Raw genomic sequence first — 27,584 nt, forward strand, 5'->3', positions numbered from 1 at the left:
CGGAAAACGAAGGTTACGTTTTGGATCCTCGCGGAGTACTGTCTGGCGGCTAAGTCCTGGACCTGGGAAAGAGGGCGACTTTTGGGGCGGTGAGGCCAGAAGGGATTCGTGAGCGTGGGTACAAGCCGAGGTGAAGGGGATCCCCAGAGCTGACGCGAGGGGAGGCAGTGGTGGCTCCGGGAGGGAGTGTCAGGAGGCTTTGGGACGTCCCCGGGGCGCTGAAGGGCTGGGCCGAGGCCTCCGGGGTAGCGCAGCGAGTGGTGTGGTAGCGAAGGCGGGGATCTGCCCGGAGGAAGGAAGAGCGGAAACGTCAGTTTATAACGGGAGCCCGGCGTCCCGGTGTGGGTTTTTTCCCCGATGAAATTTCTGATGTGATTCTTTACCTCCTTCCACGGCCTTCAGGCCTCTTCCCTTCCTCCAGTGAGCTTCATTATCAATCTTCACTAATTGGTCTCTTTTTCCCTAGCTCTCCAGTGTCATGAGGAACTTCAAAGGAGCCAACTTTGGGACTCTGCTAAGCAGCCAGAAGGAGGCTGAAGAGTTGCTGCCCGACTTGAAGGTGGGGTTGCTGCCTGGCTCGGAATACACCTGGCTTTCCCAACTGAGCTGTTTTGTGTTTGCCTTTTGAAGAGATGCATAAGTAGGGGACCTTCTCTGAGCAACCCTATTTCTAATTACTTTCTCTACCTCTTTCCTGCCTTTGCTAGCCCCATTCATATCTTACTCTACTCCTAGGAGTTCCTGTCCAAGCCTCCAACTGGCTTTCCCAGCAGCCGGTCTGATGCTGAGAGGAGACAAGCTTGTGATGCCATCCTGAGGGCTTGCAACCAACAGCTGACTGCTAAACTAGCTTGCCCTAGGCATCTGGGGAGCCTGCTGGAGCTGGCAGAGCTGGCCTGTGATGGCTACTTGGTGTCTACCCCACAGCGTCCTCCCCTCTACCTGGAACGAATTATCTTCGTCTTGCTGCGGAATGCTGCTGCACAAGGAAGCCCAGAAGCCATGCTCCGCCTTGCTCAGCCCCTCCATGATTGCTTGGTGCAGTGCTCTCGCCAGGCTGCTCCCCAGGACTATGAGGCTGTGGCTCGGGGCAGCTTTTCTCTGCTTTGGAAGGGGGCAGAAGCCCTGTTGGAACGGAGAGATGCATTCTCAGCTCGGCTGAAGGCCTTGAGCTTCCTAGTACTCTTGGAGGATGAAAGTACCCCTTGTGAGATTCCTCACTTTGCTTCGCCAACAGCCTGTCGAATGGTAGCTGCCCATCAGCTATTCGATGCCAGTGGGCATGGTCTAAATGAAGCAGATGCTGATTTCCTAGATGACCTGCTCTCCAGGCACGTGATCAGAACCTTGGTTGGGGAGACAGAGAGCTCTTCTGGGCTTCTTTCTCCCCAGAGGGCCCTCTGCCTCTTGGAGCTCACCTTGGAACACTGCCGTCGCCTTTGCTGGAGCCGCCACCATGACAAAGCCATCGGCACAGTGGAGAAGGCTCATAGTTACCTACGGAACACCGATCTGGCCCCTAGCCTTCAGCTATGTCAGCTAGGGGTTGAACTGCTGCAGGTTGGGGAGGAAGGACCTCAGGCAGTGGCCCAGCTTCTGATGAAGGCATCAGCTGTCCTGAGCAATAGTATGGAGGCACCGTCGCCCCCGCTTCGTGCATTGTATGAGAGTTGCCAGTTCTTCCTTTCAGGCCTGGAGCGAGGCACCAAGAGGCGCTATGGACTTGATGCTGTTCTGAACCTCTTTGCTTTTCTTGGAGGGTACTGCTCTCTTATGCAGCAGCTGCAGGATGATGGTGTGAGTTAAGGACCTGGAGGCAGGGTGGGGACGTGGTCTGTGGACTCACTACCAGCCTAGGGTGTTGGGCAAGATCTAGAAGTCCTGGCTCCCTCCTTGTTAGGCTGCTCTCTGGACTGTGCCTAGCCAGCCAGCAAGCAGTCTAGTCTATCTTGAGAGAGCAGTGGCCCTTTTGGATGTCCTTCTTCCTGCTCTCTGGGCTCTGTCAGCTCTCCAGGAGTATGGATTAGTCTTCAGCTTGGAGCCCTCTTTATCTCTGCTCCTTATACCAACCTTCGGCCTCTTTCCTCAGGTGTGTGGCGGCTCCTCGAAGCAACAGCAGTCTTTTCTTCAGATGTACTTTCAGGGACTTCACCTCTACGCTGTGGTGGTGTATGACTTTGCACAAGGCTGTCAGGTACTGTCTGGGAATCAAGGAACCTGGATAAGGCTCATAGGGTCTGCGGTTGCTCCACTGCCCTCGAAGAGCTTTGGGGTTGCTTGGCTTTGGGTGTGGAGTGGGGTGGAGGTCATCTTGGACCCAGCATGACTCGTCACCCTCAAGCCCTTCTTGTCCCTTCAGGTAGCTGGTTTGGCTGACCTGGCCCAACTAGTGGAGAGTTGCAAATCTACCGTTGTCTGGATGCTGGAGGCCTTAGACGGCCTGTCAGGCCAGGAGCTGATGGACTACATGGGGATGACTGGTTAGTGCCCTGGGTCTTAGAGTTCATGGGAGGGTCATCACCCACTAGGCAGGTAAATAGTACTTGCTGCATGGTTCTGACCACTGTGAGGTTCCCTATGGTTCAAGGAGGCAGTGAAAGAAATTTATAAGTACCAGCTACTCTATATTTAACACCAGTAGAGAAGTGATGAGGCTAACTTTTTTTTTGAGATGGAGTCTCACCATGTTGTCCAGTTTGGAGTGCAGTGGTGTGATCTCAGCTCACTGCAACTCAGCCTCCCAGGTTCAAACAATTCTCATGCCTCAGTCTCCCAAGTAGCTGGGATTACAGGCACCCACCACCATGCCCAGCTAAATTTTTGTATTTTTAGTAGAGATGGGGTTTCACCATGTTGACCAGGCTGGTCTCAAACTCCTAACCTCAAGTGATCTGCCCGCCTCAGCCTCCGAAAGTGCTGGGATTATAGGCGTGAGCCACTGCACCTGGCCGAGGCTAATTTATAACAGTGGACACTGTTGCCTCGACTGGAATCTAACGACGTTTAACAGTTGTACCCGATATGCAACCTTAGGACCTTTCAATATCTTTTTAATTTTTTAAAATGTTTATTTTTTCTCTTTCTTTACTTACCAGAATCCAGAAGTCATTACAAATGACCTTTCTGTGTATTTAAGTGGTTTGGTTTTGGTTTTTTTTGAGACAAGGTCTTGCTCTGTCGCCTAGGCTAGAGTCCACTGGCACAATCACAGCTCAACACAGTCTTAACCTCCTGGACTCAAGCTGGGGTTACAGGTATGAGCCACCGCACCTGGCTGACCCTGTCTTTTAAAAAAAAAATTTATATATTTCCACTCACTGCCACCTCCACCTCCTGGGCTCAAGCGATTCTCCTGCCTCAGCCTCCTGAGTAGCTGGTATTACAGGCGCCCGCCACCGCACCTGGATAATTTTTGTATTTTTAGTAGAGACAGGGTTTCACCATGTTGGTCAGGTTGGTCTTGAACTCCTGACCTCAGGTGATCCGCACGCTCGGCCTCCCAAACCTGGGATTACAGGCGTGAGCTGCCGCGCCCGGCCCATAACCAATATTTAAGTCAAGTAACATACTTGTAGCCCAAAAAATCCTTCCTTGGGTCCCCTTTCAACCCCCACCAGCAATCACTATCCTAATAGCTTTTCCGGTTTTGTTGTTGTTAAGACAGAGTCTCTGTTGCCCAGGCTAGAGTGCAGTGGCATGATCTCAACTTACTGCAGCCTCCACCTCCTGGGCTCAAGCAATTCTGCTGCCTCAGCCTCCTGAGTAGTTAGGATTACAGGTGCACACTTCTCTGCTAATTATTGTGGGGTTTTTGTTTTTGTTTTTCTTTAGACCAAGTCTCCCTCTGTCACCCAGGCTGGAGTACAGTGGCACAATCTCGGCTCACTGCAACCTCTGCCTCAGCTTCCGAGTAGCTGGGATTACAGGTGTGAGCTACAATGCCCAGCCCCATCATTTTAAAAACAAGGCCTGTTAGTTTAAGCCTCATAATTCTAAGATTTTCAGTCATGGGAAGGTTCTAAAGAACTTTTTATATTCTTAGTGGTTGAACCTAGCCATAGAGATAAAAATATCATTAGAAGTAACAAAAATTATTAGTATGAAAATTCTGGCCAGGTGTGATGGCTCAGGCCTGTAATCCTAGCACTTCCGGAGGCTGAGGTGGGCGGATCACCTGAGGTCAGGAGTTTGAGACCAGCCTGGCCAACACAGTGAAACGCTGTCTCTACTAAAAATACAAAATTAGCCAGGCATGGTAGGGCAATCCTGTAATCCCAGCTGCTACTTGGGAGACTGAGGCAGGAGAATCGCTTGAACCTGCGAGGTGGAGGTTGCAGTGAGCTGAGATCGCATCATTGCACTCTGCACTCCAGCCTGGGCAACAAGAGTGAAACTCCATCTCAAAAAAAAAAAAAAAAAGAAAAAAAGAAAAAGAAAAATTCCTCCCACAGAGTACCGAAGACTGATTTTATTTTCTCTCAGTCATCTATGTTGATAGCCAAGAAGCTGCATAAATATTATCATTTATTCATTCAGCAAATGTTAGTTGAGTACTCACTATGTGCCATGCACTATTTTGAGTACTTGGATGTGTCAGTAAATAAAACAAAGATCCCTTCCCTCACAGAGCCACATTCTAGTTTGGGGGAAAAGATAAACTCAGTAAATAAGTGAATTATCAACATATTAGAAAGTGGTAAGAAATATGGGGGAAAAGGAAAAACAGAGCAGGATAAGATAGGGAATTGGGAGTCCAAGGTGCATGACATGGGGCAAGTTACCACCTTAAATCAGGTGCTCAGGGTAGACCTAATTGAGAGGGCGACGTCAGCAAAGCCTTGGAGGATGTGAGGGAGTTAGCCATGTGGGTACCAGGAAAAGAACATCCCTGGCAGAAGAAACACCCAGTGCCAGGGCCCTGAGGCAGGAGAGGTCTGGTTTGTAAAACAAGTGCAGATGGGCTGAGTGGTGTGGGTTCACCATACTAGAATGAAGGCATGGGCCTATTTGGAGCAGGAAGAGGAGAGCTGCCCCTTCCTCACTCCTAGCAGTAGGGGTTCCTGTCTGATTTGGAAGCTGCTGAGCTGACCACAGATTGAGCCTCTCTCTGGTGCCTCTCCAGGAGGAGAGCATGGTGGGAGCCATTCCTACGGTCAATTGTCCCTTTTCTCCCCTGCAGCTTCTTACACCAGTAACTTGGCCTATAGCTTCTACAGTCACAAGCTCTATGCTGAGGCCTGTGCCATCTCTGAGCCGCTCTGTCAGCACCTGGGTTTGGTGAAGCCAGGCACTTATCCTGAGGTGCCTCCTGAGAAGGTACAAGGGAATGAGAAGTACAGGAGGGGAGCTTATGTGGTGGGGGGCTTGGGTAGCAGGAAAGGGCCTAGCCAGCACCCTGCCTTGGAGTAGGGTGTTAGTAGCAGCATGTTGGCACCAGTATCTGGAGCAGTGTTTCCCAAACCTCACTGGACTGTTATTTAGTGTTTTTCCTTAGATTGACTCACTTTTTTTTTTTTTAAATGAGTCTCACTCTTTCCCCTAAGATGGAATGCAGTGGCTTGATCTTAGCTCACTGCAACCTCCACCTCCCGGGTTCAAGAAATTCTCCTGCCTCAGCCTCCCAAGTAGCAGCTGGGATTATAGGCTTGCCCTACCATGCCCAGCTAATTTTTGTAGTTTTTGTAGAGATGAGATTTCACCATGTTGGTTGGCCAGGCTAGTCTCAGACTCCTGACCTCAGGTGATCCGCCTGCCTCGGCCTCCCAAAGTGCTGGGATTACAGGTGTGAGCCACTGCATCCAGCCTGACTCACTTTTTATATTTAGCCTGGTCCTGAGCTACTGGTTTCCAGCTGAGCTGCATATTAGAATCACCTGAGTGACCTTTAAAGCAATTCTAATGCCCCTAGTTAATTGCATCAGAATCTCTAGTGCTTGCTGGGTGTGGTGGCTTATACCTGTAATCCCAGCACTTTGGGAGGCCAAGGTAGGTGGATCACCTGAGGTCCAGAGTTTGAGACCAGCCTGGCCAACATGGTGAAACCTTGTCTCTACTAAAAATACAAAAAGTGTCTGGGTATGGTGGCATGTGCCTGTAATCCCAGCTACTCAGGAAGCTTATGCAGGAGAATCGCTTGAACCCAGGAGGCGGAGGTTGCACTGAGCCGAGATCGTGCTACTGCACTCCAGCCTGGGCAACAGAGTGAAACTCCATCTGAAAAAAAACAAGACTCTAGTGCTGGAGCCCAGGCATCTGAATATTTTCAAAGATCCCCCCAGATGGTCCTTGGAGCAACCAGAGTGAGATCCAGTGTTCTTAAGCAAGAATACCTGTGAACTGATGCACTGGCAGGATTGGCAAGCAAGATGGGTCATAGAGAGGCTTGGGTTTCACCTTGACTGAGGTGATGAGCCTCCAAAGGATTTAAGTGGAGGCATGACAGCAGACAGACGTTTTGGATTTCCTTGACTTCGCTGTGATGAGTGGAGTGGAGGAGACAAGACTGGGTAATCAGGCTGCCCATAGCAGCCTAGACAGGGAAGGGTGGACTGAGCCGAAGCAGCTGCATGAGGGATGGAACGCAGTGGATGGGTGCAAGAAGCCAAGGATTAACCTGGTAGGTGACTGGCTGGGCGGGAAAGCCAGAGAAGGGAACATCAGAAATGGCCTCACATTTCTGACTCAGGAGAAGGCAGTGCCATTTTCCGAGGATTACAGGAGGAGAAGCGGGTTTTCAAGGGTGTGGATGATGAACATGGGGGTGGAGTGGATTGGAGCCTCTGAATTGAAGGCACTGAGTAATTCATTCTTAGGGATCTTCTGCCTTGGGGTGGGGGTGGCACAGGAGGCCCACCTGCTAACCCTGCCCCCCCATGTGGTTATGCGCCTATGCATGCACATCCCTTCCACCATACACACTCACTGGTTCCTCTCCAGTTTGGTCTGTTCTCTTTGTCTGGTCAGTTGCACAGGTGCTTCCGGCTGCAAGTAGAGAGTTTGAAGAAACTGGGTAAACAGGCCCAGGGCTGCAAGATGGTGACTTTGTGGCTGGCAGCCCTGCAACCCTGTAGCCCTGAACACATGGCTGAGCCAGTCACTTTCTGGGTTCGGGTCAAGATGGATGCAGCCAAGGCTGGAGACAAGGAGCTACAGCTAAAGTGAGTTGGGGGCTGGGTGCGGTGGCTCATGCCTGTACTCCCAGCACTTTGGGAAGCCAGGGTGGGTGGATCACTTGAGGTTAGGAGTTTGGGACCAGCCTGGCCAACATGGTGAAACCTGTCTATACTAAAAATACAAAAATTAGCCAGGTGTGGTGGCACACACCTGTAATCCCAGCTACTCAGGAGGCTGAGGCAGGAGAATCGCTTGAACCAGGAGGCGGAGGTTGCAGTGAGCCAAGATTGCACCACTGCACTCCAGCCTGGAGGCAGACTGTCTCAAAAGGGAGTTAGGGAGGGGGTCAACCATGTTTGGCCCATGAATGGGGTGGCTTTTGGTAATCATGGTCATGTCCTTTCATCTTTATGTCTGGCCAGTAAAGACAGTAATTCCTTCATTCATTAGTTATTCACTGAGTGCCTACTATATGCTAGCCACTGTGCTAGGTACTTGGTGGTATAGTCGTGACAATGTTCTTCCTTTCATGGAGCTTATATTCTACTTGGGGAGATATTTTTTACGAGTACATTTTATATCTGTTCTTTTGTTTGTTTGTTTTTTTTTTTGAGACGGAGTTTCGCTCTTGTTACCCAGGCTGGAGTGCAATGGCGCGATCTCGGCTCACCGCAACCTCCACCTCCTGGGTTCAGGCAATTCTCCTGCCTCAGCCTCCTGAGTAGCTGGGATTACAGGCACGCGCCACCATGCCCAGCTAATTTTTTGTTTTTTTAGTAGAGACGGGGTTTCACCATGTTGACCAGGATGGTCTCGATCTCTTGACCTCGTGATCCACCCGCCTCAGCCTCCCAAAATGCTGGGATTACAGGCTTGAGCCACCGCACCTGGAGCTATCTGTTCTTTTTTAAAAAAAATTTTTTTTATAGAGACAAGGTCTTACTATGTTGCCTAGGCTGATCTTGAACTCCTGAGCTCAAGTGATCCTCCTACTTTGGCCTCTCAAAGTGCTAGGATTACAGGCATGAGCCAACTTGCCCCGCCTTCATGTATGCTCTATGAAAACAGTTAAACAGAGTGATTTGCCAAAAGAGGGAACAAGTTTAGGTGGGTTATTTAGGAAAGCCCTCTTTGAAGAAGTGATAGATGAGACCTGAGGATGTGAAGGAATCTACTCTATAAAGATCTCAGGGAGCCTGGGCAACATAGCAAGACCTTGTCTCTACTTAAAAAAAAAAATTAGCCAAATGTGGTGGCGTGAACCTATAGTCTACTTATACCTAGTTAGGAGGCTGAAGTGGGAGGATCACTTGAGCCTGGAAGACCGATGCTGCAGTGAACCGTGATCACGCCATTGCACTCCATCTTGGGCAACAGAGTGAGACTGTCTCAAAAAAAAAGATTTCAGGAAAGGGAATCCTTGCAGAGGGAGTAGTAAATACAAAGACTGCAAGGTGGGAACGAGCTTGGGAACATGCTTGAGAAAGCCAGCATGCTGGGGGTAGTAGAACAGTGGTATAGAATGGGGAGCCATATGGAATGGAGGTGGTCAAGGTGGGAAGAGGCCAGGTCACACAGGGCCTTATAGGCCATGGTCAGGGCTTTGGAAATGATTCCTAGTGGGAGCCCACTGCAGTTTGTTAAACAGGGGAGCAATGCAATCTGATTTAGGCGTTGAAAGCCGTGACTGAAACTTACTGAGCTTTCAGCAAGCCAAAGCTGGGGCTCCTCACATGGGAGCAGCTTTGTGCCTCCTGGGCTCCATCCTGGTGCTGAGCATGCCCTCCCTCAGGACTCTGCGAGACAGCCTAAGTGGCTGGGACCCGGAGACCCTGGCCCTCCTGCTGAGGGAGGAGCTGCAGGCCTACAAGGCGGTGCGGGCCAACACTGGACAGGAACGCTTCAACGTCATCTGTGACCTCCTGGAGCTGAGCCCCGAGGAGACACCAGCTGGGGCCTGGGCACGAGCCACCCACCTGGTGGAACTGGCTCAGGTGCTCTGCTACCACAACTTTGCCCAGCAGGCCAACTGGTAAGGAGTAGTTGCTGGGGAGGCCCTTCTTGCTCCTTGCCCTAGGTCCTCTCGCCCTCTTCAGAACCAGTGTCCGTCTCCACATCCCTGAGTGCTCCCTTCATCTCGTGGCTGTGGGATCACATGCAAAGGGCGAGGCCAGCTGTTCTGTAGCCGGCCCTTCGCAGGGCGCCGTGGCAGGTACTTGTAGCAGGCCCAGCTTAAGCACATCCTCTCCCTACAGCTCTGCTCTGGATGCTATCCGGGAAGCCCTGCAGCTTCTGGAGTCTGTGAGGCCTGAGGCCCAGGCCAGAGATCAGCTTCTGGACGATAAAGCACAGGCCTTGCTGTGGCTTTACATCTGTACTCTGGAAGCCAAAATGCAGGAAGTGAGTGTGGCTGCTGTGGGGTTCAGCAGAACTGGGTGTAGGAATTATTGTCCCTGGGCCCCCAACAAGTTGGTTGGTACCAGCTCTGGTTTTTTTTGTTTTTGTTTTGTTGGTTTGTTTGTTTTTTGTGACTGAGTCTCACTCAGTCACCAGGCACCAGGCTGGAGTGCAGTGGCGTGACCTCGGCTCACTGCAACCTCTGCCTCCCGGGTTCAAGCAATTCTCCTGCCTCAGCCTCCTGAGTAGCTGGGGCTACAGGTGTGCGCCACCACGCCCAGCTAATTTTTTTTGTATTTTTAGTAGAGACGGGGTTCCACCATGTTGGCCAGGATGGTCTCGATCTCTTGACCTCGTGATCCACCCACCTCGGCCTCCCAAAGTGCTGAGATTACAGGCGTGAGCCACTGCACCCGGCCGTTTTTTGTTTTTATTTTTAGAGATGGGGTCTCTCTGTGGCCCAGGCTGGTCTTGAACTCCTGGTCTCAAACAATCCTCCCACCTCAGCCTGCTGAGTAGCCAGGACTATAGGCACACACCACTGTGCCCTGTTTTATAACCCAATCTTCCAATCCAGGGTATCGAGCGGGATCGGAGAGCCCAGGTCCCTGGTAACTTGGAGGAATTTGAAATCAATGACCTGAACTATGAAGATAAACTCCAGGAAGATCGTTTCCTATACAGTAACATTGCCTTCAACCTGGCTGCAGATGCTGGTGAGGGGTAAATGTAGTGTGGCATGGGCATCTCCATGACTTCCTGAGTGGAACGGGACCCCTGGTGAGGGAGAGCCTGACCTTGTAGGGTAGGAGTTTGTGGAAGCAGCAGGAGGTTGGCGTAAAGTGCAGAGGATGTTACAGAGAAAGGCAAGTTCTCTCCAGATGGCCCATGCTGAGAGAGTGAGTCATTTTCTTCTAACAGCTCAATCCAAATGCCTGGACCAAGCCCTGGCCCTGTGGAAGGAGCTGCTCACAAAGGGGGAATCCCCAGCTGTGCGATGTCTCCAGCAGACAGCAGCCTCACTGCAGATCCTAGCAGCCCTCTACCAACTGGTGGCAAAGGTAATGGGGCAGGGCATCGGGGGGGACCCATTTAAAAAAGGACTAAACTAGAAACAGCACCTTTGCCTTCTTTGGTCTGTGAGCCTGCTGAGAAGTCATGAAAGTCAATGGTCAAGCACAGGGCTGTATCACCAGTCTTATCTTTTTTTTTTTTTTGAGACAGAGTCTCACTCTCACCAGGCACCAGGCTGGAGTGCAGTGGCGTGATCTCGGCTCACTGCAACCTCCGCCTTCCGGGTTCAAGCAATTCTTCCTCAGCCTCCAGAGTAGCTGGGACTACAGGCGCGCGCCACCCCTCCCAGCTAATTTTTTGTATTTTTAGTAGAGATGGGTTTCGCCGTGTTGGCCAGGATGGTCTTGATCTCTTGACCTTGTGATCTGCCCGCCTCAGCCTCCCAAAGTGCTGGGATTACAGGCGTGAGCCACCATACCTGGCGACCAGTCTTATCTTAAATCCCAGCTCCCTCACTTATTAATGTATGGCCTCAGCCAAGTTGCTTAACCTTCTAAGCCCAAGTTTCTTTATCTCTAAAATAGGGTCCATACTACTGCCTATGGTGTTATTCGGTGCGGCAATGCATGGAAGATGTATTGTGTAAATGGTGTCCTCAAATGTTAGCTCTAGTCTGGACAACATGGTGAAACCCCATCTCTACAAGAAATTTAAAAAAATTAGGCCGGCACAGTGGCATGTGCCTGTAATCCCAGCTACTCTAAGGTGGCTGAGGCAGGAGAACCGCTGGAGCCAGCAGTGAGCCTAGATTGTGCCACTGTACTCTAGCCTGGGGGACAGAGCAAGATGCTGTTTCATTAAAAAAAAGAGTTAACTTCAATAATTAGATGTTTTGTTGCCTATCAGAAAATTACATAGATGGTTGGTTGGTTTGTTTTTGAGAGACAGAGTGTCGCTCTGTTGCCAGGCTGGAGTGCAATGGCGTGATCACAGCTCACTGCAACCTCTGCCTTCTGGGTTCAAGAGATTCTCCTGCCTCAGCCTCCCTAGTAGCTGGGATTACAGGCACATGCCACCACACCCAGCTAATTTTTGTATTTTTAGTAGAGACGGGGTTTCACCATGTTGGCCAGGATGGTCTTGATCTTCTGATCTCGTGATCCGCCCAGCTTGGCTTCCCAAAGTGCTGGGATTGCAGGTGTGAGCCACCGCGCCCAGGCCCATAGATGCCTTTGGACACAATTTTACATTCTTATGTGTACCTTTTTTTTTTTTTTTGAGATGGAGTCTTGCTCTGTTGCCCAGGCCAGAGTGCAGTGACACAGTCTTAGCTCACTGCAACCTCTGACTCCTGGGTTCAAGCGAGTCTCCTGCCTCAGCCTCCTGAGTAGCTGGGACTACAGGTGCATGACCACTCCTGGCTTTTTTGTATTTTTAGTATAGATGGGGTTTCACCATAGTGGCCAGGCTGGTCTTGAACTCCTGACCTCAGGTGATCCATGCACCTCAGCTTCCCAAAGTGCTGGGATTACAGGTGTGGGCCACTGTGCCTGGCCTTTTTTTTTTCTTCTTCTCCTTGAGACAGTTTTGCTCTGTCACCCAGGCTGGAGTGCAGTGGCGCAATGTCAGCTCACTGCAACCTCTACCTCCTGGGTTCAAGGGATTCTCCCGGTTCACTCAGCCTCCTGAGTAGCTGGGACTATAGGTATGCACAACCACGCTCTGCTAATTTTTGTATTATTGGTAGAGATGGGGTTTCACCATGTGGGCCAGGCTGGTATTGAATTCTTGACCTCAGGTGATCCGCCTGCTTCTGCCTCTCAAAGTGCTGTGATTACAGGTGTGAGCCACCTGCCTGGCCTTATGTGTATATTCTTATTTCAGGGACTTTCACAAATTTCCTGAAGCTCTTCCCTAAACCCCACATTAGGAAACTTAAAAAAAAAAAAGGCATTATACATGCTGTTAAGTGTGAGCCAATAGACCATATTTCTAGCAGGGGAAGCTACCTCAGCCCTAGATTTGAGTCTTGGTTCTGCCACATACCTGTTATGTGAACTTAGACAAGCAACTTTACCTATGTGAGTCTTAGCTTCCTGTACTGTAAAATTGGAATTAGAGTTTTTATGAAGGCTAAATGAATTGATGCATGTAAACCTTGGCACACTGCCTGGCACATAGTAAGTACTCAGAAAATCCTGGCTATTGGTGATGATTGGCATCTAGGCTTTAAAACAGCAGGGGCAGGGTGATGGTTGCTTCCTCTGGGTAACCACATTCCAACCAGGCCATGAGGTCAGACTACAGTCCAGGGTCCCAAAGGGCTGGGAAGCAGAGGGTAGAAATGGAGGCTTAAGCCAGGGGTGGAGTAAACTTGGCTGTTCCTGCTGATCAGCCCATGCAGGCTCTGGAGGTCCTCCTGCTTCTACGGACTGTCTCTGAGAAACTGAAGGACCACGCGAAGGCCGCTAGCTCCTCGTGCCACATCACCCAGCTCCTTCTGACCCTCGGCTGTCCCAGCTATGCCCAGGTAAGTGCCCACCCAGCCTAGTCTGGGGGCTGCAGGGGGCCTGTGGCTTTAGAGACTCACCTCTTTTCTGATAAGACAGGATATCAAAGGGGCAGCTTCTCGGCCTTCTACCACCACAATTGGCTGGAGAATTGTAGAATGTGGAGCAGTTAGAGGCAGCTGTAAGAAGGGGAGGCATCTTTGTCCTTCTTCCTGCAAAACCAGTTATTCATTAAGTCTGACATACAGACTCTGCTGCAGGAACACACTGCCAATCTTGTATTTCCTAACTGGTTCTGTTGCCCTAGTTGATGCTTCATTGCTCACATGGAAGTATCACAGTGTCTCCTGGTGGGGCTCCTTGCCTCCAGTTTCTCCCTTTTCGACTTCATCTTCTTAACGACCCCTGGTAGGCACAGGTGTGATCTTATTCCTTTCCTGCTTAACCCGTTTCCGTTTTGCCCCAAGAATACTTGCCGGCACTTGCAGTTACAGTTTTTACCCCTAGATAACTTTGCCACAAAATATCTCACTTTTACTATTATTTTCACATCACTCTAGTGTATTGACTTTAGAAACAGAAGACATCATTCTGTTTTTAGTGGTGTTATTTCCATTTACAAAATACAGTAATTCTTTTTTTTTTCCTGAGATGGAGTCTCTCTCTGTTGCCCAGGCTGGAGTGCAATGGCACAGTCTCGGCTCACTGCAACCTCTGTTTCCTGGGTTCAAGTGATTCTCCTGCCTCAGTCTCCCAAGTAGCTGGAATTACAGGCACCTGCCATCACACCCAACTAATTTTTGTATTTTTAGTAGAGATGGGGTTTCACCATGTTGGCCAGGCTGGTCTCAAACTCCTGACCTCATGATCTGCCCGCCTTGGCCTCCCAAAGTGCTGGGATTACAGGCGTGAGCTACTGTGCCCGACTAAAATACAGTAATTATTATTATTTTTTTGAGATGGAATCTTACTCTGTTGCCCAGGCTGGAGTCCAGTAGCACGATCTCGGCTCACTGCAACCTCTGCCTCCCAGGTTCAAGAAATCCTCCTGCCTCAGCCCCCCAACCCCAGTAGGTGGGATTACTGGCACACGCCACCATGCCTGGCTAATTTTTGTATTTTTAGTAGAGATAGAGTTTCACCATGTTGGCCAGGCTGGTCTCGAACTCCTGACCTCAGGTAATCCACCCACCTCGACCTCCTAAAGTGCCGGGATTACAGCACTTTGTAAGGTGAGCCACCGTGGCTGGCCTTATTTACTCCACTTTCATTTGAAGAGTCTGGCTGCCTTTCCTCATGCGCCTTCTGATTGCTTCCTTAGTTACACCTGGAAGAGGCAGCTTCAAGCCTGAAGCATCTTGATCAGACCACTGACACATACCTGCTCCTTTCCCTGACCTGTGATCTACTTCGAAGTCAACTCTACTGGACTCACCAGAAGGTATTTCTCACTTTCTTAACCTCCTGGGTATTAGAAAGATTTTAGGATTTTCTGGATGTTTGCCTGGCTTTCGAGATTTCCCTGGAGTTAGGCAGAATGTTCCTGATCCTGACAGGCAGGCATATTTTCTAACCTTGCTTTCCCCTGTGACTTGCTCACCAGTTCTCCTGTGGTAGAGATATGGTCCTTCTCCTTCTTCCCAGTTTCCTCAGGGGCAAGGGAGAAAGTCTGTCCTGAAGCTGAAACAGCAGTGATCCTGGGAAGGCATGGGGGCTCTGGACTAGAAATCCAGGGTGATCACAGAGACTTGAGTTTTCTCCCAGACTAGTTGTGTGACTTAGGCACATCTTCTACCCTCTCATGCTCTAGTTTCTTCTCTATGGTTTTATCATTCCTAAAATAGTGAACAAGTCACTGGCAAGGGTAAAGCTAGCAAATGTTACTGCTTCTCAGGGTTGGGAACATTCTGCCTACCTCCAGGGAGATCTCAAAAGCCAGGCAAATATTCAGAAAATTCTAAAATATTTCTAATACCCGGGGCCTTCAGGGATGGGGCCACATAATCTCCAGGGCATCTCAAGCTCCAAACTGCCTGTCTGACTTCACTTACTGCCTCCTCTGGCCCCTTCTCCCCTTCAGGTAACTGAGGGTGTCTCTCTGCTGCTGTCTGTGCTTCGGGATCCTGCCCTCCAGAAGTCCTCCAAGGCTTGGTATTTGCTGCGTGTCCAGGCCCTGCAGCTGGTGGCAGTCTACCTTAGCCTCCCATCAAACAGCCTCTCACACTCCCTGTGGGAGCAGCTCTGTGCCCAAGGTGAAAGAATAGGGTGGATGGCTTCCCTTGGATGACATGTATGGTTTGTCTGCTGTCAGCTCTTCTCAAACCTTGTCCCCTCTGCTGGCTAACTGTGTGGCCCAGCCTACCTAGAACCTGCACAGAGTAGGCCTGGGATAGCAGATGGGTTTCAGTTTGTCTGCTAACTCTAAACAATTAGTGACTGCCTTTAATACTAGGCTGAGGATTTTTTTTTTTTTTTTTGAGACAGTTTTGCTCTGTTGCCCGGGCTGGAGTGTTGTGGCACGATCTTGGCTCACTGCAACCTCTGCCTCACAGGTTCAAGTGATTCTCCTGCCTCAGCCTCCCGAGTAGCTGGGATTACAGGTGCCCGCCACCACACCTGCCTAATTTTTTGTATTTTTAGTAAAGACGAGGTTTCACCATGTTAGCCAGGATGGTTTCAATCTCCTGACCTCGTGATCTGCCCACGCTGGCCTCCCAAAGTGCTAGGATTACAGGCATGAGCCACTGTGCCTGGCCTTTTTTTTTTTTTTTTTTTTTTTTTTGAGACAGTTTTGCTTTTGTCATCCAGGCTGGAGTACAATGGCACAATCTCAGCTCACTACAACCTCTGCCTCCCAGGTTCAAGCGATTCTGACGCCTCAGCCTCCCAAGTAGCTGAGATTACAGGCATGCGCCACTATGCCCAGCTAATTTTTATATTATAGTAGAGATGGGATTTCACCATGTTGGCCAGGCTGGTCTTGAACTCCTAACCTCAGGTGATCCACCTGCCTTGGCCTCCCAAAATGCTGGGATTACAGGCATGGGCCACTGCTCCTGGCTGGCTGAAAGGATTCTGAGACCCCATGGGATCTCAGAGAGAGGGAGTTCTGAGATTGATTAGCTCTGTCGGCCTCAGTGCAGAAGGAAGCATGGGCAGTAGGCTTTGCTGCCTTAGTAACTGAAGGTGGTGAAGTTCTGGCTGCATCCTTTCCCTTCTTCGCCCCACCCACCACAGGCTGGCAGACACCTGAGATAGCTCTCGTAGACTCCCATAAGCTCCTCCGAAGCATCATCCTCCTGCTGATGGGCACTGATGTCCTCTCAACTCAGAAAGCAGCTGTGTCGACATCGTTTCTGGACTATGGTGAGTCTGGGGAGGACAGCAGGGCGCTGTTGGAATGGACGGGCTGTATGGGAGGTCTGCAGTTTTGTCTCCAGAGGATCCACACTGTGGCTGAGTGATGCTGGTCTTATCTCTCTCTTTTGCTACAGGTGAAAATCTGGTACAAAAATGGCAGGTTCTTTCAGAGGTGCTGAGCTGCTCAGAGAAACTGGTCTGCCACCTGGGCCGCCTGGGTAGTGTGAGTGAAGCCAAGGCCTTTTGCTTGGAGGCCCTAAAACTTACAACAAAACTGCAGATACCACGCCAGTGAGTATAGGGCCGCAGGATATTGATGATGGCACCAGAGTGCCATGCACCCTTGACCATGCATTCCAAACTGTTCCACACACAGGCTACATGCTATGTTTAGAGGCATTCGTGGAAAAAGGCATTCCATGGCTAAATAAGTGGGAAATGCTGGGTTAATCAAGGTTAGATGTTTTTATTTCCTGTAGGACATAAAATACTGTCCTTCAGTATTTGGATATGCTTTGCAAATCTCCAAAAGGGAGATCTAGTGTACAGTGTTTCCCTAAGTATGTTTTCCCACAGGATTTTTTTTTTTCATATACAGTCTTGCTCTGTTGCCCAGGCAGGAGTGCAGTGGCGCCATCTCAACTCACTGCAACCTCTGCCTCCTGGGTTCAAGCAATTCTCCTGCCTTAGCCTCCCAAGTAGCTGGTATTACAGGCATGTGCCACCATGCCTGGCTAATTTTTGTATTTTTAGTAGAGACGGGGGTTTTATCATGTTGGTCAAGCTGGTGTCAAACTCCTGACCTCGTGATTTGCCCACCTCAGCTGTGAGCCACTGCATCCGGCCACACAGGAAACCCCTTTTTTTTTTTTTGAGACAGTCTTGCTCTGTCGCCAGGCTAGAGTGCAGTGGTGCAATCTCGGCTCACTGCAACCTCCCCCTCCTGGGTTCAAGCAGTTCTTCCTTGGCCTCCCGAGTAGCTGGGATTACAGAGGTGTGCTACCACACCCAGCTAATTTGTATATTTTTAGTAGAGATGAGGTTTCGCCATGCTAGCAGGATGGTCTCAATCTCCTGACCTCGTGATCCGCCCGCCTCGGCCTCCCAAAGTGCTAGGATTACAGGCGTGTGCCACCGCATGCCTGGCCAGGATACTTTTATTGAGGAATGCAGTTTGGGAAATCCTGTTCCAATGCACAAAGAGCATTGAGATTAAAGAGAAGTGTTCAGGCTTTCCCCCAGGGAGCCTTTAAATCAGCTTAAGGGAGTGAATGCCTTTTGGAGGCAGGGAAGGACTGAGGTAGCTAGGCCTGGTAAAGAGACAAAGAGAGACTCTCCTGGGAAACAAAGGACTGCTCTGATTGGTTCTCCTCTCCTCTCTCAACAAGGTGTGCCCTGTTCCTGGTGCTGAAGGGCGATCTGGAGCTGGCCCGCAGTGACATTGACCTCTGTCGGTCAGACCTGCAGCAGGTTCTGTTCTTGCTCGAGTCTTGCACAGGTGAGCAGACATGTCCCCATGCCCATGGACAGTGCTGAAATGACACACACTACAGCACATCTTTCTGTGTAAAGGTTTTGTTCCCTTCCTTTTTTTTTATTTGAGACAGTCTCACTTCACCCAGGCTGAAGTGCAGTGGTGTGATCTCGGCTCACGGTAATCTCCACCTCCCAGGTTCAAGTGATTCTACTGCCTCAGCCTCCCGAGTAGCTGGGATTACAGGTGCACACCACCACACCCAGATAATTTTTTTTTATTATTTTTAGTAGAGATGGGGTTTCACCATATTGGCCAGGCTGGTTTTGAACTCCTAACCTCAGGTGATCCACCTACCTTGACTTCCCAAAGTGCTGGGATTATAGGCATGAGCCACCGCGCCAGGCCTTTCTTCCCTTTTTAATCAGATACTGACTTCTGGTCCCAGGGCAACATTCCCTTGACTTCAATCCAGCTATTGGTCTCCCTCCTTCAGAGAGCCTGCCCCAAACTTACCCTAGTTCTAGTTTTCAGTGCTTCCTAATACATTTTGGCTATTTAAATTTGATTTAGATAATATTTAGAACTCAGGTCCTCAGTCACACTGGCCACACTTCATGTGCTCAGTAGCCACATGGCTAGTGGCTACTGTATTGAGTAGCACAAACATATCCTCAGGAGGGCTGAAGCTAATAATAAAACACTGCATTTATGTCACATTTTGTCTCCTCACATATACTTTGTTTTAATTTGCCCCACACTAGACCCTGTAAAGCCGAGTAGAAGCATAAATTGTTTTCATCTGTTAAATGAGAAAGTTGAGAAAGTCCACAGCAGGATCACAGGGCAGGAGGCAGATTCAGGTGTGTGGGCCTCCTGGGGCCAGCCTGCTTTTCTCAGCCATGGGGGCCCTGAGCTGCAGGTATGGGAGCTTTGTGTTTGATCCACTGTTGGTTGGAAAGAAAACAGTCAAGATTTTATCTAAAAAATAATAAGCCATACTCCATCCTGGCTAACACAGTGAAACCCTTCCCTACTAAAAATACAAAAATTAGCCAGACGTGGTGGCAGGTGCCTGTAGTTCAACTACTCGGGAGGCTGAGGCAGGAGAATTGCTTGAACCCGGGAGGCGGAGATTGCAGTGAGCCGAGATCACACCACTGCACTCCAGCCTGGGTGACAGAGCGAGACTCGGTCTCAAAAAAAAAAGAAAAATAATAAGCCGTACTACTATTTGGTATGTTATACAGTAATTCATATATACACACACACGCATATATACGTACATATATATAAACATATATATGTACGCATATATAACGGGGAGTTGGGCCCTGAGGTAGCTCAGGAAGTACTTGATGCCATTTCTCCTGGTTTTGTAATTCTTGTTCTGCCTTCTCCCCAGAGTTTGGTGGGGTGACCCAGCACCTGGACTCTGTGAAGAAGGTCCACCTACAGAAGGGGAAGAAGCAGGCCCAGGTCCCCTGTCCTTCGCAGCTCCCAGAGGAGGAGCTCTTCCTAAGAGGCCCTGCTCTGGAGCTGGTGGCCACTGTGGCCAAGGAGCCTGGCCCCATAGCACCTTCTACAAACTCCTCCCCAGTCTTGAAAACCAAGCCCCAGCCCAGCCCCAAATTCCTGTCCCATTTACCCACCTGCGACTGCTCGCTCTGTGCCAGCCCTGTCCTTACAGCAGTCTGTCTGCGCTGGGTGTTGGTCACGGCAGGCGTGCAGCTGGCCATGGGCCACCAGGCCCAGGGCCTGGATCTGCTGCAGTTTGTGCTGAAGGGCTGCCCTGAAGCTGCAGAGCGCTTCACCCAAGCTCTCCAAGCTTCCCTGAATCATAAGACACCCCCCTCCTTGGTTCCAAGCCTCTTGGATGAGATCTTGGCTCAAGCATACACACAGCTGGCACTGGAGGGCCTGAGTCAGCCATCAAACAAGAGCCTGCAGAAGGTTTTAGAGTCAGGGCTGAAGTTTGTAGCAGCACGGTTACCCCACCTAGAGCCCTGGCGAGCCAGCCTGCTCTTGATTTGGGCCCTCACAAAGCTGGCTGGCCTCAACTGCTGTACTCTCCAACTTTTTGCAAGCTCCTGGGGCTGGCAGCCACCATTAATAAAAAGTATCCCCAGCTCAGAGCCCTCTAAGACTCGGAGCCAAAAACGTTCTGGACGAGGGCGCCAACAGGTAGCCTGTGCTCCCCTGCGCCTCCATAATACTTCTCAGAAAGGTCTGGAAGGTAAAGGACTGCCCTGCACACCTAGGCCTCCAGGCCGGGTCAGACAGGCTGGCCCTCATGTCCCCTTCACGGTGTTTGAGGAAGTCTGTCCTACAAAGAGCAAGCCTGAAGTTCCCCAGGCCCCAAGGGTACAACAGAGAGTCCAGACACGCCTCAAGGTGAGTTGGGACTGTTGCTAGGTGGTGATGGTGGTGTTGGGTGGGGTTGGTCCTGGAGGAGAGAGTTCTATAGAGCAGGTATCCCTGTGGAATAACTCCCCAGGGCCTCGTGGAACCTTAATCTGCTGTCTACAGTACCCCAACATTTTTTTTTTTTGATATGAAGTCTTGCTCTGTCGCCCAGGCTGGAGTGCAGTGGCGCCATCTTGGATCACTGCAACCTCCACCTCCCAGGTTCAAACAATCCTGTCTCAGCCTCCTGAGTAGCTGGGATTACAGGTGTGTGCCACCATACCTGGCTAATTTTTGTATTTTTAGTAGACACGGGGTTTCACCATGTTGGCCAGGGTGGTCTCAAACTCCTGACCTCAGGTGATCTGCCCGCCTCAGCTTCCCAAAGTCCTGGGATTATGGAAGTGAGCCATCACACTTGGCCAACATCTTTCACAGCAAGACCTAGTTCCAAGTCTCCCTTTGTTTCAGACAGAGGCACTTTCCTTAACTCGAACGTTCCTTTTACCTTTTCATCCCACCTTCTGCTCCCTCCTTTTCTTCCTCCTTCCACATCCAAGAATCGCTGCCCCTGATCTAAAGTGTTGGGTGTTTTGTGGGAAGTTAGTTCTAAAATCTTCCAGGGTCCCATGTGATGGTGCCTGCTGGTGCCTCCACAGCGCCACCTGCTGTCACAAGGTGTCTTGTCACTGAAGACCCCTTGGCCCTTCACCCTTTCCCTCTGATCTCAGGTGAACTTCAGTGATGACAGTGACTTGGAAGACCCTGTCTCAGCCGAGATCTGGCTGGCAGAGGAGCCTAAGAGACGGGGCACTGCCTCCCGGGGCCGGGGGCGAGCAAGGAAGGGCCTGAGCCTAAAGACAGATGTGGTGGTTGCCCCAGGTAGTGCCCCTGGGAACCCTGGCCTGAGTGGCAGGAGCCGGAGGGCCAAGAAGGTGGCATCAAGACATTGTGAGGAGCAGTGTCCCCAGAGGGCCCTTTGTGACCAGGCCAGACCTGGCCCTGAGATCATGAGGACCATCCCTGAGGAGGAACTGACTGACAATTGGAGAGAAATGAGCTTTGAGAACCTCAGGGGCTCTGACGGGGAAGACTCTGCCTCAGGTAGGAAAGCAAGGGTGAGGAGGATGGTGCATATTTTTGGGGTGTGTCCTGGGGCAAAGCACAAGCAGTAAGTGCTGCCAAGGGAGTACAGAAAGAACGCTCTTTTGCTGGCTCTAAGGGAGTGGATTACAGAAGGAAGAATGATGAAGATGGCAGGGGGAGGGAGCACTGTGAAAAAGGCCTGCTCTCTCCCCAGGTGGGAAGGCTCCAGTGCCGGGCCCAGAGGCAGCCTCTGGAGAATGGGAGCTAATGAGACTGGATTCCAGCAAGAAGGAGCTGCCCAGCCCATGCCCAGACAAGGAGAGTGACAAGGATCTTGGTCCTCGGCTCCAGCCCCCTTCAGCTCCTGTAGCCATTGGTGAATATGCCACCCCTGACGCTGGTCACTTGGAGAGGGCTGAGCCTCTAGGGCTCTTGATCCCTCTGTCTTTCCAGGCTGGATTCTGATCTGGATCCAGTAGCCTCTGAACCTGTGTTTGAATCCCAGCACTCTCTCTATGAGCTGTGTACAAGTCACTTAAGCTCTCTGACCTTCCATTCCTTCTGTAAAATGGGGTTTAGGGGCATGGTGGAGTGAGCTGATGCCTGTGAGTTGCACAGCACCCCATTTGGCATATTGCCCTTCATAAATGGTAGCTGCTGTTTGCCATGTGGGAGATGAGACAGGGACTCTTCCTTCTTGGAAAGTTCCTGTCAACTATGAAATAAGGAATTAAGCTGTACCAAGTGTCCTGACATTCTTCTAGGTCTTTCTACCCTGGACTCCATCTGTGACTCCCTGAGTGTTGCTTTCAGGGGCATTAGTCACTGTCCTCCTAGTGGGCTCTATGCCCACCTCTGCCGCTTCCTGGCCTTGTGCCTGGGCCACTGGGATCCCTATGCCACTGCTTTCCTTGTCACCGAGTCCGTCTCCATCACCTGTCGCCACCAGCTGCTCACCCACCTCCACAGACAGCTCAGGTGGGTACCCAGCATCCCCAAGACTCCTGCTGGGCCAGACTGGAGGGAGGGTCCAGACTTTGAAGGAAGGGGACCTCACCCCTCCCTGTGTTGCTTGCAGCAAGGCCCAGAAGCACCGAGGATCACTTGAAATAGCAGACCAGCTGCAGGGGCTGAGCCTTCAGGAGACTCCTGGAGATGTCCCGCTGACCCGCATCCAGCGCCTCTTTTCCTTCAGGACTTCGGGATCTGGCCACTTCCCCCAGCCCGAGAAGGAGAGTTTCCAGGAGCGCCTGGCTCTGATTCCCAGTGGTATGCAGGCAGGCTTCTGGCCGGCTCCTCTGTCCTCTTCTGCATCTTCTTACTGAGGAGCTGGGTGAAGGAGTTTAGGCATTGGTTAGTTTACATAGATTTATGACCCTTATGTCATAACTTTTTACCTGTTAGCATCTTAAATCAGGAAGGTTTTTTAAAAAAAGAAAAACAGCCGGGCGCGGTGGCTCACGCCTGTAATCCCAGCACTTTGGGAGGCTGAGGCGGGTGGATCACGAGGTCAAGAGATCGAGACCATCCTGGTCAACATGGTGAAACCCCGTCTCTACTAAAAATACAAAAATTAGCTGGGCATGGTGGCGCGCGCCTGTAATCCCAGCTACTCGGGAGGCTGAGGCAGGAGAATTGCCTGAACTCAGGAGGCGGAGGTTGCGGTGAGCCGAGATCATGCCATTGCACTCCAGCCTGGGTGACAAGAGCGAAACTCCGTCTCAAAGAAAAAAAAAAAAAAATTCAACTTGGAATTACCAGCAAATTCAGTGTCTTGCTTCAGAGGTGGGTTCAAATGTCTGGGGTCTTCTATACTAACATGAAACATGATTTGAGTGCCTCTCTCTGTACACGACCTTTTGTTAGTTGCTGTGAGGGACACAAAGTACAGGACGTGGTCTCTGTGCACAGGGAATATTAGAGCAAAGGAGAGCACCTTGAACTCCAGTGACCGGGGCAGACTTCTTGACATTGTCTTGAGTGATAGATAGGGATTGAGTGCCAAGACAGGGAAGGGAATTCCTTTAACAGCTGAAATGATTCTGTCTGTATCCTGTGTGTCAGGGGTGACTGTGTGTGTATTGGCCCTGGTCACCCTCCAGCCCGGAACTGTGGGCAACACCCTCCTGCTGACCCGGCTGGAAAAGGACAGTCCCCCAGTCACTATGCAGATTCCCACTGCCCAAAACAAGGTAGGATTCCTGGGCCATGGAGCAAAGTTGGGCTGGGTTGGGCTTTGGGTCAAGCTGCTCACATTCTGTGTTACGGGAGGGAGAGATGGTGATCACGTGGATAAGCAGAGCTCTCACAGCCCTGTCTCCCAAAGCTTTCTCTGAGTTCAGCCCTGAGTGAGTTCGATGCCATCCAGAAGGCACAGAAAGAGAACAGCAGTTGTACTGACAAGCGCGAATGGTGGACGGGGCGGCTAGCACTGGACCACAGGATGGAGGTGTGTGCTGCTGGGGTGGGGTCAGGCTTGCCCTAGGAATGACCCAGGGAGGGGGGGTCCCAGTGTCTTCTCTGCCAGAGGTCTTGGGTCAGTGCTAAAGCCACTTCATATCCCTTCTGGAAGTGTAGATCTAAATTTAAAAATTGTGTCACCTGGGGGCACGCCCCTGAATGTCCCTGTCAGGGCTCTGGGAGGGGTGTGGGTGGGGAGTGTGACCCCAGTTAAAAAAAAAAAATTGTGTCACCTGGGAAGAACTTCAGAGCCCAGAAACTGAAGAATATATGGCGATGGATATTTAACGATACACAGAAAAACAAAGGGCTTAAACCCAACTATCAGCTTCCCAGTTTTAGCTTTCGTTGCCCACCTGTTCATATTTGTCACAACAGAGGGATAGATTATAGTCTAGACTCTCCCAGTCTCAGAAAATGAAGAAAGTTTCTAGATTCTTGCCTTCTATGACTAGCAGAAAGATATGTAAGACAAATAGGCACATCGGATAACACATTTTCTCCTCTCCAAAATGTCAGTGCCTGTGAGAAAGAAGCTCGGCTTCCTCTCTGACTGAAGGCTCTGCCCTCTGCATTCAGGTTCTCATCGCTTCCCTAGAGAAGTCTGTGTTGGGCTGCTGGAAGGGGCTGCTGCTACCGTCCAGTGAGGAGCCTGGCCCTGCCCAGGAGGCCTCCCGCCTACAGGAGCTGCTGCAGGAATGTGGCTGGAGATATCCTGACCCCACTCTGCTGAAAGTGAGTGAGGAAAGCAGGGAAGGGGGCCGGGCCCAGTGACTTGCACCTATAATCCCACCACTTTAGGAGACCAAGGCGGGTAGATTGCTTGAGCTCAGGAGCTTGAGACCAGCCTGGCCAACATAGCGAAGCCCTGTCTATAAAAATACAAAAATCAGATGGGCATGGTCGGGGTCATCTGTAATCCCAGCTACTCGGAGGCTGCAGCAGAAGAATTGCTTGAACCTGGGGAGCTGAGGTTGCAGTGGGCCGAGATCGCCACACTCCAGCCTGGGTGACAGAGCGAGACTCCATCTCAAAAAAAAAAAAAAGGGCCAGGTGCAGTGGCTTGTGCCTGTAATCCCAGCACTTTGGGAGGCCAAGGCAGGTGGACACGAGGTCAGGGGTTCGAGACCATCCTGACCAATATGGTAAAACCCTGTCTCGACCAGGTGTGGTTGGCTCCCGCCTGTAATCCCAGCACTTTGGGAGGCCGAGGCAGGCGGATCACGAGGTCAAGAGATCGAGACCATCCTGGCCAACATGGTGAAACCTCATCTCTACTTAAATACAAAAATTAGCTGGGCATGGTGGCGTGTGCCTGTAGTCCCAGCTACTTGGGAGGCTGAGGCAGGAGAATTGCTTGAACCCAGGAGGCAGAGGTTGCAGTGATCTGAGATTGCGCCACCGCGCTCCAGCCTGGCACCTGGCGACAGAGCGAAACTGTCTCAAAAAAAAAAAAAACCCTGTCTCTACTAAAAATACAAAAATTAGCTGGGCATGGTGGTGCATGCCTGTAGTCCCAGCTATTCAGGAGGCTGAGGCAGGATAATTGCTGGAACCTAAGGCAGAGGTTGCAGTGAGATGAGATTACGCCATTGCACTCCAGCCTGGCAACAGAGCGAGACTCAATCTCAAAAAAAAAAAAGAAAGCAGGGAAGGAGAAGAAACTTGACTCAATCCTTTCCCAGCAGCCATCATGAATGAATGAAGATGGTGCTCACCACCACTGTTCCCCTGTAGATCATGCTCAGTGGCGCCAGTGCCCTCACCCCTCAGGACATTCAGGCCCTGGCCTACGGGATGTGCCCAATCCAGCCAGAGAGAGCCCAAGAGCTCCTGAATGAGGCAGTAGAGCATCTACAGGGCCTGACAGTACCAAGCAATAGGCACCTTGTCTTGGTCCTAGACAAGGTAAGGAGCTGGGGCAGAGGGTAGTGTCTACTGGGCAGTGAGTACTACTCATCCCCATGCCTCTTCTGACTTCTGCATATACCTGGCTGGGGACGGTAATCTCTTAGTGCTTTTTGCCCAGGACTTGCAGAAGCTGCCGTGGGAAAGCATGCCCTGCCTCCAGGTACTGCCTGTCACCCGGCTGCCCTCCTTCCGCTTCCTACTCAGCTACTCCATCACCAAAGAGGTGAGGTTTAGGGAGTGGTGTCTGGGAATGACTGGCGATTGGGGAAGACCTGAAGAAAGAAGGGCAGAGAGACGTGGGAAGATAGGAGAGGGTCCTAGGAATTGCTCAGATGTGGAAAGGGGCTGAGATTGTTACGAGTTAGGGCCTCTTGGTGAGACCAGCATCCTAATCGCCAGTGTCTCCTCCTCAGTATGGGGCCTCGCCAGTGCTGAATCAAGGGGTGGATCCGCGAAGTACCTTCTATGTCCTGAACCCTCACAATAACCTATCAAGCACAGAGGAACAATTTCGAGCCAATTTCAGCAGGTCAGGGGAGTGAAGACAAGAAGGGGAGTGGGGAAGGGTAGAGACAACATACAGGGGCAACAAGCCTTTTCTCCAGAATAAACTGTCGCAGCCCACCTTCTGTCTGATGACCCCTGCCGTGCATTTCCCTATCTATTCTCACTCCCACCTTTTCCCTGCAGTGAAGCTGGCTGGAAAGGAGTGGTTGGGGAGGTGCCAAGACCCGAACAGGTGCAGGAAGCCCTGACAAAGCATGATTTGTATATGTGAGTGCTGAAGGCAGGGATGTGGGGAGAGGGGCAGTCCTAAGGATGGTGTCACCATGGGTTGCTTTGGGACTTCAGTGCCTCTGGAGACACAGGCAGAGGTCAGGTACTGTTAGGTCAAGACTCATCTCACCTCCTTCTGCCTTAGCTATGCAGGGCATGGGGCTGGTGCCCGCTTCCTTGATGGGCAGGCTGTCCTGCGGCTGAGCTGCCGGGCAGTGGCCCTGCTGTTTGGCTGCAGCAGTGCGGCCCTCGCTGTGCATGGAAACCTGGAGGGGGCTGGCATCGTGCTCAAGTACATCATGGCTGGCTGGTGAGTCTCCAAGGGCAAGATCCATCCTAGGGCATTAAGACTCCTGCCCTCACCCCAGGTTCTTTCTCAGGTCTGAATCCTGCCTCTCTTGTGCCCCACCTTCGTCCTATCCCAGTTCCCTGGCATGCCTGAACCATTAACCCTTAGCTCCCTTCTGTTCTTCTCTTGTAACTAAGGGCCAAAGGAGTTTCTCATTGGTTCAATCCTCTCTACTCACCCACCCCCACCACCAATGGTGTTTTCCTATGTATTCTGTTTTAGAGCCCTTACTTTGTATTTCTTCCTTCTCTTTTCCCAGCCCCTTGTTTCTGGGTAATCTCTGGGATGTGACTGACCGTGACATTGACCGCTACACGGAAGCTCTGCTGCAGGGCTGGCTTGGAGCAGGCCCAGGAGCCCCCCTTCTCTACTATGTAAACCGGGCCCGCCAAGCTCCCCGACTCAAGTATCTTATTGGGGCTGCACCTATAGCCTATGGTTTGCCTGTCTCTCTGCGGTAACCCCTTGGAGCTGTCTTATGGATGCTAGAAGCAACATGACAGTTCTACCTCCAAGCTTAGATTTAATCCTTAGGATAACTCTTTTAAAGTGATTTTCCTCAGTGTTTTATATGAAACATTTCCATTTGATTTAACCTCAATATAATAAAGATACATCATTCAAACCCTGTTTTGCATAGTTTATCTGAGAACATTTAAAAACACAGCATGGCCAGGCATGGTGGCTCACACTTGTAATCCCAGCACTTTGGGAGACCAAGGCAGGC

At 50.9% G+C, this 27,584-nt stretch overlaps 1 protein-coding gene across 1 annotated transcript; it reads left to right on the forward strand.

The window, feature by feature from the left end:
• Window positions 1-27,487, forward strand: ESPL1 (extra spindle pole bodies like 1, separase). The gene is made up of 31 exons (XM_064377135.1): window positions 1-89; window positions 467-559; window positions 736-1,797; window positions 2,090-2,194; window positions 2,360-2,480; window positions 5,180-5,316; window positions 6,964-7,157; window positions 8,906-9,145; window positions 9,369-9,513; window positions 10,088-10,226; window positions 10,432-10,571; window positions 12,920-13,054; window positions 14,356-14,475; window positions 15,115-15,286; window positions 16,272-16,400; window positions 16,529-16,685; window positions 17,783-17,892; window positions 19,274-20,262; window positions 21,006-21,378; window positions 21,575-21,736; window positions 22,125-22,338; window positions 22,439-22,629; window positions 23,425-23,552; window positions 23,687-23,809; window positions 24,400-24,555; window positions 25,558-25,728; window positions 25,850-25,954; window positions 26,145-26,260; window positions 26,422-26,505; window positions 26,654-26,818; window positions 27,117-27,487. Exons 2-31 carry the CDS (start codon window positions 479-481, stop codon window positions 27,316-27,318), a joined length of 6,366 nt encoding a protein of 2,121 aa, XP_064233205.1. The 5' UTR covers window positions 1-89; window positions 467-478; the 3' UTR covers window positions 27,319-27,487.
• The last annotated feature ends 97 nt before the right edge of the window (window positions 27,488-27,584 follow it).

Source organism: Aotus nancymaae, unplaced genomic scaffold (genome assembly GCF_030222135.1).
Source record: "Aotus nancymaae isolate 86718 unplaced genomic scaffold, 86718_ANA_hifiasm-v0.15.2.pri h1tg000016l, whole genome shotgun sequence".
Taxonomy (NCBI): domain Eukaryota; kingdom Metazoa; phylum Chordata; class Mammalia; order Primates; family Aotidae; genus Aotus; species Aotus nancymaae.